The 18,186-nt window shown below is 45.2% G+C and overlaps 1 protein-coding gene and 1 long non-coding RNA gene across 7 annotated transcripts in view; one reads left to right on the top strand and one right to left on the bottom strand.

Moving 5' to 3' along the window:
- LOC130267346 (uncharacterized) overlaps nucleotides 1-17,475 on the bottom strand; it is a 117,091-nt gene extending 99,616 nt beyond the window's left edge. Inside the window, exons 1-2 of the long non-coding RNA XR_008843151.1 lie at nucleotides 17,381-17,475; nucleotides 16,962-17,148 (exon numbers count right to left, since the gene is read on the bottom strand). This is a non-coding gene — a long non-coding RNA (uncharacterized LOC130267346). The remainder of the gene's footprint in view (nucleotides 1-16,961; nucleotides 17,149-17,380) is intronic.
- The window catches only part of TCOF1 (treacle ribosome biogenesis factor 1), a 129,204-nt gene continuing 127,951 nt past the window's right edge, over nucleotides 16,934-18,186 (top strand). For all 6 annotated transcript variants that reach the window (XM_056516937.1, XM_056516936.1, XM_056516941.1 and 3 more), the window contains exon 1: nucleotides 16,934-17,169. In XM_056516937.1, the coding sequence (XP_056372912.1) occupies nucleotides 17,071-17,169 (99 nt within the window). In that variant the 5' untranslated portion in view covers nucleotides 16,934-17,070. The remainder of the gene's footprint in view (nucleotides 17,170-18,186) is intronic.

The following is an 18,186-nucleotide window of genomic DNA, read 5'->3' as shown; positions in this document are numbered from 1 at the left end:
CTTCTTTTTTTTTTAAATTTTATTTCAGTTGAAAAAATTCCAAAAATAAGTTATACAGAAAGGTAGCCGAAGGGGTTAGGGTTATTCACAGCCCCAATAGGTAATCTTCTCCAAAGGGGCACAGGCTGCTTTACCGATATACTCTCAGCAGAATACTTGTTTTACTTGTTCTTCCTCAGCTTTCCGACAATTGCCCCCCGCAGGGGGTAGACTGACTTATGTAGCCTCTTTGGCCACTCTTGGTTGGCCAAGCTAGGAATTGTTTTAACCCCAAGTGGGTGTGTAAAACAGTATAATACCATTTTAGTTACTTGCTCCGCTATTTTACAGTTTAACCACTAGATGTCAGTATAACACAGATTAAGCATATTGATCAGCAGCTATACAGAACATTGCAGTACAGAGAACATCCTGTGTAACATCTTTGAGAAGACCACCAATTACACAGTAAAGTGGTCTTCTAAGCAGGTGGTCTTCTCATAGAAAATTGGCACATTGTATAATGTATGGTCAAGTGTAAATCCGTCACATAAAATCTGGTCTGGTAAAGAGAGTGGTCTCTTCATAGAGCTGGTCTTCAGGAGAGGTTTCACTGTACTAGAGCTAAATCATGGCAATATGGTTTACCCCCAAAAGTTCTGATCCGGAGTTATGTGCCCAACAACAAAGTTCCTAGAAAAGCATGATGTGGAAAGGACCAAACCCAACCTGTTCTCACAAATTTGGAAGCGTACAATTGTCCATAATGTTAAGATTTTCCTTCATTGGAACTAAGTTACCTAGGCCAACTCCTGAAAAACAAGTCCACAGCATTATTAGTGTTGAGCGGCATAGGCCATATTCGAATTCGCGAATATATGGAAGAATATTCGTCATATATACTCTAAATTTGCATATTCGTAATATTCTCATTTTATTTTCCCATATGCGAAAATTCGCGTATGCGAAAACTAACATATGTGAAAATTTGCATATACAAAAATTAACATAAGCGAAAATTCCCATATGCGAAAATTAGCATATGAAAATTTACACCACACAAGCTGGAAGCAGAGAGGGGTGATCACTCTGATATGTACTGTGAAAAAAAAACCGAATATGCGATATTTGCGAATAAAATTTTCATTGTGAATATTCACGAGCAACACTAAGCATTATTACAAAGAAACATAGAATGTTTCAGCAGATAAGAGCCATTTGGCCCAACTAGTCTGCCCAATATTCTGAATACATATGAATAGTCCCTGGCCCTATCCTATATGAAGGATAGCCTTATGCTTATCCCATGCATGTTTAAACTCCTTCACTGTATTTGCAGCGACCACTTCTGCAGGAAGGCTATTCCATGCACCCACTGCTCTCTCAGTAAAGTAATAATTTCTAAAATTACTCTTAAACCTTTGCTTCTCTAATATAAAACTATGTCATATTGTGGTAGTTTTCCTCTTTTAAATCTCCTCTCCTCCTTTACCGTGTTGATTCCCTTTATGTATTTAAAAGTCTCTATCATATCCCCTCTGTCTCTTCTTTCTTCCAAGCTATACATGTTAAGGTCCTTTAACCTTTCCTGGTCTGTAATAATGACTAGTGTTGCTCGCGAATATTCGCAATTCGAATATTATTCGCGAATATCGCATATTCGCGAATTTCGCGAATATAGCGCTATATATTCGTAATTACGAATATTCGTTTTTTTTTTGTTTTTTTTCTTCACAGTACACATCACAGTGATCACCCCTCTCTGCTTCCAGGTTGTGTGGTGTAAAGAAGGCTGTAATACTACTGTGTGAGACTGGCGTGCGAAAATTAGCATATGCGAAAAATTAGCATATGCTAATTTTCGCATATGCGAATTTCCGTATATGATCATTTTCGCATACGCGAAAATAAAACGAGGGTATAACGAATATTCGAATATTCGCGAATATATGATGAATATTCGTCCATATATTCGCGAATATTCGCGAATTCGAATATGGCCTATGCCGCTCAACACTAATAATGACCTCTAAATCCCTTTCCTCAGATACTGAGGTTAGGTCTGTTTGACAGACTCTATATTCTGCCCTTCGGTTTTTATGTCCCAGGTGCATTATCTTGCACTTATCCACATTAAACTTTAATTGCCAGAGTTCTGACCATTCCTCTAGTCTACCCAAATAATTTTTTACATTTTTGCATATCTCTCCAGGAACATCAATCCTTTTACAAATCTTTGTGTCATCAGCAAAAAGACCAAGACCTTACCATCGAGGCCTTCTACAATATCACTGATAAAGAGATTAAACAAAATGGGTCCCAGTAAAGATCCCTGGGGTACCCCACTGGTAACAAGAATATTCTCTATCAACTACAACCCTCTGTTGTCTGTTACTCGGCCACTGTTTAATCCACTCAACAATATGAGTCCAAGCTCAATGACTGCATTTATTGATAAGTCTTCTATGTGGGACAGTGTCAGAAGCCTTACTAAAATCTAGACTAGCAATGTCTACTGCCCCTCCACCATCTATTATTTTAGTCACCCGAATCAAAAAAATCAATAAGAATAGTTTAACATGGGATTTTAGATGTTATTCTTCCTACACCAAACTTTATAGTTGGCACAATACAGTCAGGCCAATATTGTTCTCCTGTATCCACCAAACCCATCCATCAGACTAGCAGATAAAGAAGTGGGGTCCATTACTCCACAGAACACATTTCCACTCCTCCAGAGGCCACTGGTGGCATGTTCTACATCACTCCATCTGACGCTTCAGGTTTTAGCAACTTTTACGCACTAAGAAGCTCTGGTGCTGACAGTATGGGAGCGGAGGGGCACGTGACAGGGGGAGGATGAACGCAGAGGTAGGGGTTAACTGGTGGGAATTGGGGTGGCGAAAGGGGAGGGCTGGTTGGAGGCACAGTTGCTTGGGGTCTCCGGAGTTGCAGGGCCGTCTGGAGAGCCGCGGCCCACGAGATCCAGCATGCGGCGGTCCCAGGCCCCAAAGAGACTTAGCCTGGAGGTTATCCTGCGCTCGAGCTGCCGCCACGGGACCCTCCGGGTTCCTCCTTCCACTCTGTGCCTGAGCGGTGGGGGGGGGGGGGGCCGGGAGGAATCCCTCGGGGCGGCAGCGAGCTGCGGTGTCGGAGGGAGACAACGTGACTGCGGTGGCTGGAGCCGGGGGTGGTCGGATTCTGCAGCTGGAGCCAGTGATCCGCATGCCGGATGAGAGAGAGTATGTCACCTGCGGCCCGTCCGGCTGTGCGGAGCTTGGCAGGGAAGGCCTCTAGAAAGTGGGCTGCACTGGTTTACTGTGCTGCATCCCTCATGCTGGAGGCGGGGCGGTATCTGTCTTTGGATTCGGGAGGATGCTGCTGAACTACTGGGGGAGGGGCTTAGTGGTAGCCTTGCCCCCTGTTTTGCTTGTGACGCTGATTCCGGGTTGGAGCTGTCTGGTGCTGAAGGGGAGGAGGGGCTCTCACCATATTCAGGGGGCAGGGTGCATGGAGGATTTGTTCTTAGGGGGCACAGTGTGCAGGGTGTGCAGCATGTAGCAGTATTGTATTCAGAGGGTGCAGTGTGTGACAGTATTGTATGTAAAGGGCGAAGTGCTTGGTAATATTGTATTCAGGAGGCACAGTGTGTAGCAGTATTATATTCAGAGGGTGCAGTGTATGGCAGAATTACATTTGGGGTGTACAGTGTTTGGCAGTATTATATTAAATGGGCACTCTCATTAAAACAAATTTTTGCTATTGCACTCCTTATGGTAAAAAAAAAAAATCTTTCTAATATACTTAGTTTAAAGAAATGAAGTTTTCTATGCTTTGTGTTTAAAAAAGCTGCGACTATGTGTCTCCCTACTTGTCCAGAGCACATATCCCATCTATTGCACAGACTTTGGACTCCTGCTGGCCTGGCAGAAGTCTAAAATCAGAAAATGCAGTCTGGAGTGCTGAGGGGGAGGGGGGGGCAGCCTTATCCAATCATAGCTCCTCCCAGGCTTAACTGCCATTTGCTGTTGGTTGCAGAGTTAGGGTACTGCCATTTGCTGTTGGTTGCAGAGTAAGGGTACTGCCATGTGCTGTTGGTTGCAGAGTAAGGGTACTGCCATTTGCTGTTGGTTGCAGAGTAAGGGTACGTTGATGCGCAGGATTTTCTGCTGCAGATTTCATTGTAAACTAAATGACTGAACACAGCTTCTTGGCAGTTACAAATCTTGCGGATCAAATCAGGATCCTGTACATGTGAACGTACCCTAAGGGAGGAAGTTCTCCCCTGTATGGCTTCAGATGATGTCACACCTGCTGGGGAACGCCCCTTCCCAGTCTGCGAATCTGACTGAGCAGAAAATACAGAGCAATATCATGGTAGAAAAATAAAAAATAAATAAAAAAAAAGGCAGGGGGTGATTTGATTGCTAATACTGTTCAGTGCTATGCATAGGGCATAGCATTGATCAGTATTATTGGTGATCTTCTGCTCTGGTCTGCTCCGTCTCAGTCCAGAGCAGAAGACCCCAGGAGACGGCCAGAGACAGGTGAGGGGGACATCCGGCAGCCAAGCTGGATGACCGGATACCAGCGGCAGCGAGGCGGGTGATCCGATCATCCATTTTAAGTGCCGCACTGCAGCGATCTGTATTGATCACGGCATCTGAGGGGATAATGGCGGACATCAGCGTGATCGCTGATGAACGCCATTACCGACGGGTCCCTGGCTGCTGATAGCTGCCTGGACCTGCCGTGCATGATGCGACCACTGGTCCGGTGCTTGCGGTCATTACAGAGCGTAAATGTATGTCATGTGAGCTAAGTACCACGGTACCATGACATACATTAACATCCATTGTCGTTATGTGGTTAAAGAAAGGGTCTCAGAGGCTACTTTTAGGTAGTGTACCTCTTGACAAGAGACAATTGACTGCTTGACATGCCACTATGAGGCATTCACAGACATTTTGCCCATGTTACAGACTTTGAGAGGAGGCGCATCATTCAATGCAGAGAAGCAGAATAATCACTTCAACAAATTGGCCACCATCTAGGCCTTCTGACCTGTTAGGAGGTGTTGGAAGCAGTGGTAATGTGAGGGCACGTACACACGACAGACATAATTTGGGCACCCAGGCAGGCAACCAGTATGGAGGTTTGTGTTATGTGCGCACAAGCAGCTCCAAATGTGCACATCCAGACACTGGTGGCACCTACATCGCACACGCCTGTCTCTGGATCATTACTAGGTACTTAGCAAAAAGAAATACGCTGTCATGGCGCCAATTACATTTCCTGCCATTAATAGCCAGCCACCATTGCTGGTGACATAAACAAGAAACTTGAACTGCTATGGACTGGAACCATATCATCTTTAACAACAAATCCCGGTTCTATTTTGTATCTGACGACAGTGAGATTAGGGGATGGAGGCCTCGTGGTGAGCGCTTCAATCCGGCCTTTGCTGTGGACCAACACATTTCCCCAACTGCTGATGTGATGATCCGGGCAGCCATCACATACAACAGACGGTCACCCTAGTGGTGATTGGAGGGACACTGAAAGGAGATCCTGTGACCACATATGTTGCCTCTCATGGCTTCCAACTGGCATTGTTTAGTAGGATAATGGACGCCCACAAACAAGGGTTTCCAAAGAATATCTCTGCCAGATTGGGACCAGCTGGGACTCCAATTTCGGCAATTTATGAGTGTGCTGGATCTACAGGCCCAGCTGCAACATCTAAGGGCAAATGTGGTGCAGGATGACATGTGAAACCTGGATGCCTCCCTTGTATCTCGTCTGGTATACAGGGTAGAGGTGCCCAACAGGTTACTAGAGTCTCCTTCAATGTTACAGTTTTCCAAAAAAATCTCTCCTTTTGCTCTTAAATTGTCATAATTTCCAAAGATCATCATTCATTTCACATATAGAATATTTAATGCAATTCCTTCTTGGTACATTATATTTTTTTGTCACTGTATGTGTGTGTGTGATAGCTTGGGGGATGTAGGGTATGGGGAGTGTAGCTGTGCGGGTATTAAAGGGTGCTTGTTAACCCTTGCTATTCGTGACGCCAGGGTGGGCTCCTCAATTAAGCTTTTCCGCCCTTCCCAGGAACGATAGGGAGGTAGATGATAATAGGTTTGAGGTAGTGAGTAATAATGGATTGTCCACAACCGGAAAGCTTCTGTAAACAGCGTTAACTTTACCGAAGATTTTCTGTAGACTTCATTAACATAACTCTCTTATCAATAAAACAGCTTCCTTTTCAAGATTGACAATGGTTGGGACTTTAGCTTTAAAAGTCTTAAGTCTATTGCGCTGTTCCACTGGATTTAGGGCAATTAGTTGCGGTCCAGTAGTCACGCTAGCATAAGCAGGAATTAGAGTAAAACTCACGATTTTTGGTTCTGCTGAGGCCGTAGGTTTTGAGGCCTAGCGTGTCTTTGAAAGTTGCGTAGCACACCATCCTGTTAGTCCGGCATCCACGAGAGCAGCAACCCAAGAGAGCGATAATTGGACGCAGCACCCTTATATGGGCAGGGGATGGACTAAAGCTAATTGGTCCAAACTGATGTCAATCACCTTTACAGAGATTTGTGGGTAACATGTGACCCAAGGACCTCCTAAGGTCCTGCAACATACCATAGAGGTTACTAGCATGGTCACATGACCGAAGGTCCAGCGACGCTGAACAAGGTAAGTACTATACATTTCTATACAATATAGATATAATTATTAATATATTCATTTATGAACATCAAAGTTAGACTTAAAGAGAGGCGACTAGGGGCTGTCCCACCTGAGGAACCCTACTAGAGATGAGCGAATTTACAGTAAATTCAATTCGTCACGAACTTCTCGGCTTGGCAGTTGATGGCTTATCCTGCATAAATTAGTTCAGCTTTCAGGTGCTCCCGTTGGCTGGAAAAGGTGGATACAGTCCTAGGAGACTCTTTCCTAGGAATGTATCCACCTTTTCCAGCCCACCGGAGCACCTGAAAGCTGAACTAATTTATGCAGGATAAGTCATCAACTGCCGAGCCGAGAAGTTCGTGACAAATCGAATTTACTGTAAATTCACTCATCTCTAAACCATACTCGAACATAGTTACTCTGACTTTGGGGACCTCTACACTAGGTACTGGATGCAATACGGTACCGGGATACCACATGTGTGTATATATATATATATATATATATATATATATATATACACACATGACTTTGGGGACCTCTACACTAGGTACTGGATGCAATACGGTACCGGGACACCACATGTGTGTATATATATATATATATATATATATATATATATATATATATATATAAATATATATCTATATATAAATAATATATTAAAGACTTCAGTAAGAAGATGACCTTTTACTGTGTGCACGCCACGGACCTTTAATGACATTTTGCCGACTTATGCTGCAAGCATAATGGGAAAATGTAATGGTGACATAGCCTTGCATACATCTATCAGCTGAATAGCTTTTTATTTGCAATTTTTTTAAAGCCACTTTATATGCAATTCCCCCTCCGTATTAATAAAGAAGAACACGTGAGGAATTGTTCACATCATGAAACCAGGACAAATTTATTAGGCCGGGTTCACACTGCGGAATCTCCGGACAGAATTTCCGCCAGAGGTCCCTGGGGCAGAGCCGAAAGATCTGCAAGATCTTTAGCGTAAATTCTGTCCAAAGATTCTGCAGTGTAAACCTGGCCTTAGAGGGGTTAGGCTAGGTCCACACTGCATTGCTGTCTCTTGTTCGCATTCTGCCGGAAACAGGATGCCAACATATACTGTAACGCAGAGTAGCAGACGCCATTAATTTTAAAGGTTGATCAGAGTCACCGCTCAGATGCGCTATTTTCAGCGGACTAAATTAATAGTCAGTACTTTTGAGTTCATTTAAAAAAAATAAAAATAGGCGTACAGCCAGAACGGTGACTCAGGTGGGCTATTAAAATAAATGACATCTTGCGTTACAGTATACATATACAGTGACCCCCCCGACCTACGATGGCCCCGACATACGATAATTTCAACATGCGATAGCCTCTCTCCATCACGTCACGTGCACGCCGTCCCGTCATCCAATAGGAGCGACGTGCGTGCGTAGTCACGTGATGACAGCGACGGAGAGCGAGGATCCCGGGGAAGCAGAGACGTCCGGAGTGGCGGGGACACCACGGGGACACGGCGGCAGCGATGGAGGGCGACATCCAGGGCAGCGTTGACGGGTCCGGAGCGGCGGGGACAGGTGAGTACAGCTTCCTAAACTTTACATTGCACGGATCCCTCAACATACGATGGTTTCAACAAACGATGGTTCATTTGGAACGGATTACCATTGTATGTTGAGGGATCACTGTATACGGTAGCATTCCGCTTTCAGTGGGATTACAATGGATACGTTTAACCAGAGGTGATAATGCAGTGTAACCTTATCCAGGATTACAAAAACAGAGCTTATATCTACCAAAAAACAGCACCACACCATTCTTAACCCCTTAAGGACACAGGGCGTATCCATACGCCCCCGTTTCCAAGTCCTTAACCCCTTAAGGACCAGGCCATTTTACACCTTAAGGACCGGAGCGTTTTTTGCAATTCTGACCACTGTCACTTTAAACATTAATAACTCTGGAATGCTTTTAGTTATCATTCTGATTCTGAGAATGTTTTTTCGTGACATATTCTACTTTAACATAGTGGTAAAATTTTATGGTAACTTGCATCCTTTCTTGGTGAAAAATCCCAAAATTTGATGAAGAAAATGAAAATTTAGCATTTTTCTAACTTTGAAGCTCTCTGCTTGTAAGGAAAATGGATATTCAAAATAAAACATTTTTGGGTTCACATATACAATATGTCTACTTTATGTTTGCATCATAAAATTAATGAGTTTTTACTTTTGGAAGACACCAGAGGGCTTCAAAGTTCAGCAGCAATTTGGAAATTTTTCACAAAATTTCAAACTCGCTATTTTTCATGGACCAGTTCAGGTTTGAAGTGGATTTGAAGGGTCTTCATATTAGAAATACCCCATAAATGACCCCATTATAAAAACTACACCCCCCAAAGTATTCAAAATGACATTAAATAAGTGTATTAACCCTTTAGGTGTTTCACAGGAATAGCAGAAAAGTGAAGGAGAAAATTCACAATCTTCATTTTTGACACTCGCATGTTCTTGCAGACCCAATTTTTGATTTTTTGCAATTGGTAGAAAGGAGAAAATTTTTACTTGTATTTGAAACCCAATTTCTCTCGAGTAAGCACATACATCATATGTCTATGTTAATTGTTCGGCGGGCGCAGTAGAGGGCTCAGAAGGGAAGGAGCGACAAATGGTTTTTGGGGGGCATGTCACCTTTAGGAAGCCCCTATGGTGCCAGGACAGCAAAAAAAACACATGGCATACCATTTTGGAAACTAGACCCCTCGGGGAACGTAAAAAGGGGTAAAGTGAACCTTAATACCCTACAGGTGTTTCACGACTTTTGCATATGTAAAAAAAAAAAAATTTTTACCTAAAATGCTTGGTTTCCCAAAAATTTTACATTTTTAAAAAGGATAATAGCAGAAAATACCCCCCCAAAATTTGAAGCCCAATTTCTCCCGATTCAGAAAACACCCCATATGGGGATGAAAAGTGCTCTGCTGGCGCACTACAGGTCTCAGAAGAGAAGGAGTCACATTTGGCTTTTTGAAAGCAAATTTTGCTCTGGGGGCATGCCGCATTTAGGAAGCCCCTATGGTGCCAGAACCGCAAAAAAAAAAAAAACACATGGCATACCATTTTGGAAACTAGACCCCTCGGGGAACGTAAAAAGGGGTAAAGTGAACCTTAATACCCTACAGGTGTTTCACGACTTTTGCCTATGTAAAAAAATAAAATGTTTTACCTAAAATGCTTGGTTTCCCAAAATTTTTACATTTTTAAAAAGGGTAATAGCAGAAAATACCCCCAAAAATTTGAAGCCCAATTTCTCCCGATTCAGAAAACACCCCATATGGGGGTGAAAAGTGCTCTTCTGGCGCACTACAGGTCTCAGAATAGAAGGAGTCACATTTGGCTTTTTGAAAGCAAATTTTGCTCTGGGGGCATGCCGCATTTAGGAAGCCCCTATGGTGCCAGAACCGCAAAAAAAAAACACATGGCATACCATTTTGGAAACTAGACCCCTCGGGGAACGTAACAAGGGGTAATGTGAACCTTAATACCCCACAGGTGATTCACAACTTTTGCATATGTAAAAAAAAAATAATAATTTTTTACCTAAAATGCTTGGTTTCCCAAAAATTTAACATTTTTAAAAAGGGTAATAGCAGAAAATACCCCCAAAAATTTGTAACACAATTTCTCCCGAGTACGGGGATACCCCATATGTGGCCCTAAACTGTTGCCTTGAAATATGACAGGGCTCCAAAGTAAGAGCGCCATGCGCATTTGAGGCCTAAATTAGGGACTTGCATAGGGGTGGACATAGGGGTATTCTACGCCAGTGATTCCCAAACAGGGTGCCTCCAGCTGTTGTAAAAGTCCCAGCATGCCTGGACAGTTAGTGGCTGTCTGGTAATACTGGGAGTAGTTGTTTTGCAACAGCTGGAGGCTCCGTTTTGGAAACAGTGGTGTACCAGACATTTTTCATTTTTATTGGGTAGGGGGGCTGTGTAGGGGAATGTGTATATGTAGTGTTTTTTACTTTTTATTTTATTTTGTGTTAGTGTAGTGTAGTGTTTTTAGGGTACAGTCGCACGGGCGGGGGGTTCACAGTAGTTTCTCGCTGGCAGTTTGAGCTGCGGCAGAAAATTTGCCGCAGCTCAAACTTGCAGCCGGATATTTACTGTAATCCTCCGCCCATGTGAGTGTACCCTGTACGTTCACATTGGGGGGGGGGGGGACATCCAGCTGTTGCAAAACTACAACTCCCAGCATGTAGGGTCTATAAGTGCATGCTGGGAGTTGTAGTTTTGCAACAGCTGGAGGCCCCGTTTTGGAAACAGTGGCGTACCAGACGTTTTTCATTTTTATTGGGGAGGGGGGCTGTGTAGGGGTATGTGTATATGTAGTGTTTTTTACTTTTTATTTTATTTTGTGTTAGTGTAGTGTTTTTAGGGTACAGTCGCATGGGCGGGGGTTCACAGTAGTTTCTCGCTGGCAGTTTGAGCTGCAGCAGAAAATTTGCCGCAGCTCAAACTTGCAGCCGGATACTTACTGTAATCCTCCGCCCATGTGAGTGTACCCTGTACGTTCACATTGGGGGGGGGGGAACATCCAGCTGTTGCAAAACTACAACTCCCAGCATGTAGGGTCTATAAGTGCATGCTGGGAGTTGTAGTTTTGCAACAGCTGGAGGCCCCGTTTTGGAAACAGTGGCGTACCAGACGTTTTTCATTTTTATTGGGGAGGGGGGCTGTGTAGGGGTATGTGTATATGTAGTGTTTTTTACTTTTTATTTTATTTTGTGTTAGTGTAGTGTTTTTAGGGTACAGTCGCATGGGCGGGGGTTCACAGTAGTTTCTCGCTGGCAGTTTGAGCTGCAGCAGAAAATTTGCCGCAGCTCAAACTTGCAGCCGGATACTTACTGTAATGCTCCGCCCATGTGAGTGTACCCTGTACGTTCACATTGGGGGGGGGGAACATCCAGCTGTTGCAAAACTACAACTCCCAGCATGTAGGGTCTATAAGTGCATGCTGGGAGTTGTAGTTTTGCAACAGCTGGAGGCCCCGTTTTGGAAACAGTGGCGTACCAGACGTTTTTCATTTTTATTGGGGAGGGGGGCTGTGTAGGGGTATGTGTATATGTAGTGTTTTTGACTTTTTATTTTATTTTGTGTTAGTGTAGTGTTTTTAGGGTACAGTCGCATGGGCGGGGGTTCACAGTAGTTTCTCGCTGGCAGTTTGAGCTGCAGCAGAAAATTTGCCGCAGCTCAAACTTGCAGCCGGATACTTACTGTAATGCTCCGCCCATGTGAGTGTACCCTGTACATTCATATTGGGGGGGGGGGGGGGACGACATCCAGCTGTTGCAAAACTACAACTCCCAGCATGTACGGTATCAGTGCATGCTGGGAGTTGTAGTTTTGCAACAGCTGGAGGCACACTGGTTGTGAAACAAACTCAGTGTTTTGCAACCAGTGTGCCTTCAGCTGTTGCAAAAGCTACAACCCCCAGCATGTACGGACAGCGGAAGGGCATGCTGGGTGTTGTAGTTATGCAACAGCGGGAGGCATACTACTTTGGCTGGGGATGCTGGGGATTGTAGTTATGCAACAGCTGGAGACACACTGGTTTGCTACTTAACTCAGTGTGCCTTCAGCTGTTGCAAAACTACAACTCTCAGCAGTCACCGACAGCCAACGGGCATGCTGGGAGTTGTAGTTATGCAACCAGCAGATGCACCACTACAACTCCCAGCATGCACTTTAGCTGTTTGTGCAAGCTGGGAGTTGTAGTTACACAACAGCTGAAGGTACACTTTTCCATAGAAATAATGTGCCTCCAGCTGTTGCAAAACCATAAGTCCCAGCATGCCCATAAGGGAATGCTGGGAGTTGTGGTGGTCTGCCTCCTCCTGTTGCATAACTACAGCTCCCAGCATGCCCTTTTTGCATGCTGGGAGCTGTTGCTAAGCAACAGCAGGAGGCTGTCACTCACCTCCTGCTGCTGCTGATCGACGCTGCAGGTCAGTCCCGCCGCCGCCGCCGCCGTCGCTCCTGGGGCCCCGATCCCAACATTAACGCCGGGGATCGGGGTCCCCAGCACCCGGGGTCGTCTTCCCGCACCCGCTCACGTCCTCCGGAAGAGGGGCGGAGCGGGTGCGGGAGTGACACCTGCAGCAGGCGCCCTGATTGGTCGGCCGGGAATCCGGGCGATCGTGAGGTGGCACCAGTGCCACCTCACCCCTGCAGGCTCTGGCTGTTCGGGGCCGTCTCTGACGAACGATTTCAGCAGGCATCGGGCACCGGCTCCCCTCCGGCTAGCGGCGGGGGGCCGGGAATGGACAGGACGTACTCCTACGTCCTCGGTCCTTAAGGACTCGGAAACGGGGGGCGTAGGAGTACATCCATTGTCCTCAAGGGGTTAAGGACACAGGGCGTACGGATACGCCCTGCGCATTTCCGGCCCCAGCCGCTAGCTGGAGCGGAGCCGGTGCCGGATGCCTGCTCAAATCGTTCAGCAGGCATCCCGGCATATCGCCCAGGGGGGTCATTATGTCCCCCCATGTCGGCGATTGCCGCAGATCGCTGGACAATTCAGTCCAGCGATCTGCGGTGGATTCCGGGTCAATCGGGTCTCCAGTGACCCGGTGACCCGGAATTACTGGCTGATTGGGGCCGTCAGAGACGGCCCGAACAGCCATTGACAGCAGGGGTGAGGTGGCACTGTTGCCACCTCACGATCGCCCTGATTCGTCGGCCGGTTTCCCGGCCGACCAATCAGGGCGCCTGCTGCGGGTGTCACTCCTGCAACCCGCTCCGCCCCTCTTCCGGAGGACGTGAGCGGGTGCGGGAAGAAGACCCCGGGTGCTGGAGACCCCGATCCCCGGCGTCCCTGTTGGGATCGGGGCCCCAGGAGCGACGGCGGCGGCGGGACTGACCTGCGCGGCGGCGGCGTGGAGCAGCAGCAGGAGGTAAGTGACAGTCTCCTGCTGTTGCTTAGCAACAGCTCCCAGCATGCAAAAAGGGCATGCTGGGAGCTGTAGTTATGCAACAGCAGGAGGCAGACCACCACAACTCCCAGCATTCCCTTATGGGCATGCTGGGACTTATAGTTTTGCAACAGCTGGAGGCACATTTTTCTATGGAAAAGTATACCTTCAGCTGTTGTATAACTACAACTCCCAGCTTGCACAATCAGCTAAAGTGCATGCTGGGAGTTGTAGTGGTGCATCTGGTGGTTGCATAACTACAACTCCCAGCATGCCCGTTGGCTGTCGGTGACTGCTGAGAGTTGTAGTTTTGCAACAGCTGAAGGCACACTGAGTTAAGTAGCAAACCAGAGTGTCTCCAGCTGTTGCATAACTACAATCCCCAGCATCCCCAGCCAAAGTAGTATGCCTCCGGCTGTTGCATAACTACAAGACCCAGCATGCCCTTCCGCTGTCCGTACATGCTGGGGGTTGTAGCTTTTGCAGCAGCTGAAAGCACACTGGTTGCAAAACACTGAGTTTGTTACCAAACTCGGTGTTTCACAACCAGCGTGCCTCCAGCTGTTGCAAAACTACAACTCCCAGCATGCACTGATAGACCGTACATGCTGGGAGTTGTAGTTTTTCAACAGCTGGATGTCCCCCCCCCCCTCAATGTGAACGTACAGGGTACACTCACATGGGCGGAGGATTACAGTAAGTATCCGGCTGCAAGTTTGAGCTGCGGCAAATTTTCTGACGCAGCTCAAACTGCCAGCGAGAAACTACTGTAATCCCCCGCCCGTGTGACTGTACCCTAAAAACACTACACTACACTAACACAAAATAAAATAAAAAGTAAAAAACACTACATATACACATACTCCTACACAGCCCCCCTCCCCAATAAAAATGAAAAACGTCTGCTACGCCACTGTTTCCAAAACGGAGCCTCCAGCTTTTGCAAAACAACTACTCCAAGTATTGCCAGATAGCCACTGACTGTCCAGGCATGCTGGGACTTTTACAACAGCTGGAGGCACCCTGTTTGGGAATCACTGGCGTAGAATACCCCTATGTCCACCCCTATGCAAGTCCCTAATTTAGGCCTCAAATGTGCATGGCGCTCTCACTTTGGAGCCCTGTCGTATTTCAAGGCAACAGTTAAGGGTCACATATGGGGTATCGCCGTACTCGGGAGAAATTGTGTTACAAATTTTGGGGGGTATTTTCTACTATTACCCTTTTTTAAAATGTAAAATTTTTGGGAAAACAAGCATTTTAGGTAAAAAAAAAAAATTCCCTTACATATACAAAAGTCATGAAACACCTGTGGGGTATTAAGGTACACTTTACCCCTTGTTACGTTCCCCGAGGGGTTTAGTTTCCAAAATGATATGCCATGTGGGTTTTTTTTTGCTGTTCTGGCACCATAGTGGCTTCCTAAATGCGGCATGCCCCCAGAGCAAAATTTGCTTTCAAAAAGCCAAATGTGACTCCTTCTCTTCTGAGACCTGTAGTGCGCCAGCAGAGCACTTTTCACCCCCATATGGGGTGTTTTCTGAATTGGGAGAAATTAGGCTTCAAATTTTGGGGGGTATTTTCTGCTATTACCCTTTTTAAAAATGTAATATTTTTGGGAAACCAAGCATTTTAGGTAAAAATGTTTTTTATTTTTTTTACAAATGCAAAAGTCGTGAATCACCTGTGGGGTATTAAGGTTCACTTTACCCCTTGTTACGTTCCCTGAGGGGTCTAGTTTCCAAAATGGTATGCCATGTGTTTTTTTTTTTTTTTTGCTGTCCTGGCACCATAGGGGCTTCCTAAAGGTGACATGCCCCCCAAAAACCATTTGTCACTCCTTCCCTTCTGAGCCCTCTACTGCACCCGCTGAACAATTAACATAGACATATGAGGTATGTGCTTACTCGAGAGAAATTGGGTTACAAATACAAGTAAAAATTTTCTCCTTTTTACCCCTTGCAAAAATTCAAAAATTGGGTCTACAAGAACATGCGAGTGTAAAAAATGAAGATTTTGAATTTTCTCCTTCACTTTGCTGCTATTCCTGTGAAACACCTAAAGGGTTAAATGTCATTTTGAATACTTTGGAGGGTGCAGTTTTTATAATGGGGTCATTTATGGGGTATTTCTAATATGAAGACCCTTCAAATCCACTTCAAAACTGAACTGGTCCCTGAAAAATAGTGAGTTTGAAAATTTTGTGAAAAATTTCAAAATTGCTGCTGAACTTTGAAGCCCTCTGGTGTCTTCCAAAAGTAAAAACTCATAAATGTTATGATGCAAACATAAAGTAGACATATTGTATATGTGAACCCAAAAAAAATTATTTTGAATATCCATTTTCCTTACAAGCAGAGAGCTTCAAAGTTAGAAAAATGCAAAATTTTCATTTTCTTCATCAAATTTGGGGATTTTTCACCAAGAAAGGATGCAAGTTACCATTAAATTTTACCACTAAGTTAAAGTAGAATATGTCACGAAAAAACTATCTCAGAATCAGAATGATAACTAAAAGCATCCCAGAGTTATTAATGTTTAAAGTGACAGTGGTCACATTTGCAAAAAACGCTCTGGTCCTTAAGGTGTAAAATGGCCTGGTCCTTAAAGGGGTAGTCCAGTGGTGAAAAACGTATCCCCTATCCTAAGGATAGGGGATAAATTTGAGATCGCGGGGGGTCCGACCGCTGGGGCCCCCTGCGATCTCTCTGTACGGGGCCCCGGCTCTCGGCCCAGATAGGGGGTGTCGACCCCCGCGCGAAGCGCCGGCCGACACGCCCCCTCAATACATCTCTATGGCAGAGCCGGAGATTGCCGAAGGCAGCACTTCAGCTCTGCCATAGAGTTGTATTGAGGGGGGCGTGTCGGCCGCCGCCTCGTGCGGAGGTCGACACGCCCCCTTCCCGCGGGCTGTTGGGGCTCCGTACAGGAGATCGCAGGGGGCCCCAGCTGTCGGACCCCCCCGCGATCTGCAACTTATCCCCTATCCTTAGGATAGGGGATAAGTTGCTCACCACTGAGTCACCACTGGACTACTCCTTTAAGGGGTTAAGGCTGTTTGTGGTATTGCAGCTCAGTTCCATTTAAGTAAATGGAGCCAAACTGTAATACCACACACAGCCTGAGGACAGGGGTGGTGCTGTCTTATAAGAAATTAACAGTTTTTTTTTTCAATTCTTGGATAACCCTGTGATCCCACTGGTTGCTATGGGCAACGCGCGTGCCTTTTCGTCAAGGCTCTGCCGGTTTATTTTGGTTTGTTCGTTTAAATAAAGTTCCGACCAAAAAAAAAAAAACTGATTTAAAACCTTTGGTCTCGTCCCATAATTCTCCTGGAGAGACGCACCCGGAAGTAGCGTTACAGGAAGCACGTGGTGGCTGTGGGAGAGTAGCTGAGCTGCTCGGAGGGTTGTCATCATGGTGCGTGTCAGGGGTCTGCTGCCGCTCATTTACCAGCATCTCCTGCAGAATGGATACGCCAAGACGGCCCGAGAGCTGCAGATAGAAAGCGGAGAGGTAACGCTACGTGTATCTGGAGCCTAATGATCTGCATGCGCTAGAGGGTCCTTGCAGTATAAACTCTGCAGCCCCTTCAATCCACATTATATATATATATATATATATATATATATATATATATATATATATATATACACACACACTTGTCATATATAAACTAGTCACGTTTTGTATAGCACGATGCTATGGTTATATACACTCTGCTCACATGACACTGGGTGCATCTAGCTTTTAGGTTAATAGCAATATTCTTCAAGCTGTTGCCCTTCAGATGTTGCAAAACTACAACTACCAGCATGCCCAGACAGCCAACGGCTGTCTGGGCATGCTGGGAGTTGTAGTTTTGCAACAGTCAATTAACTGGGTTAATGAAATTATAAAGTTTAGGTAATGGATCTAGAGGTGTGTGCGTATATATATATATATCACACATATATATATCATTTTTTTTTTTTTTTTATGGTGTAGGTAGAATGAGGGAATTTTTTCCAACAATGAATATTTTTAAAGGTTTTACAGTAAATTTTAAATAGAGGACCCCAAGAAGGATTAAGCATATATAAAGATATTCCAGCATGTACAAGTAGGATAAAACGTACATCTGATGAACATTTATCAGTCAAAAACAATTGTTTAAGTAAACAATAGTCCTAACATTGCACAGACTGGAGAGAAAGTTGGGTTATCGCTCCATTGCTTCATGGGGATATTAAATAAAGGGAAGGTGAAAGGAACTCGGTAGACAAATAGGGAGAAATTCGTGTAGGAGGAGGGGGGGGGGGAAATAGAGAAGACAGAACGGGAAGTATACAGGCAAAGAGGAAAGTTTACCTTGCTGACTGGACCAACTCCACTGGCCTCTCTAGTTAAAGTGGTTAGGTAGGGTGACGGCAGATAGCTGCCAAAAGATTAAGATGTGTCAAGTCCCTCCCTTAAAAAGTTCCTGTCACTAAAAACTTTTTTTTTTAACTACTTCTAACACCCCTCCCACCCTTACAAAAATCTCAGCTTTAA

Source organism: Hyla sarda, chromosome 4 (genome assembly GCF_029499605.1).
Source record: "Hyla sarda isolate aHylSar1 chromosome 4, aHylSar1.hap1, whole genome shotgun sequence".
NCBI lineage: Eukaryota > Metazoa > Chordata > Amphibia > Anura > Hylidae > Hyla > Hyla sarda.
The sequence above is the reverse complement of the archived record's forward strand: the minus strand, read 5'-3'. Positions and strand labels throughout refer to the sequence as shown.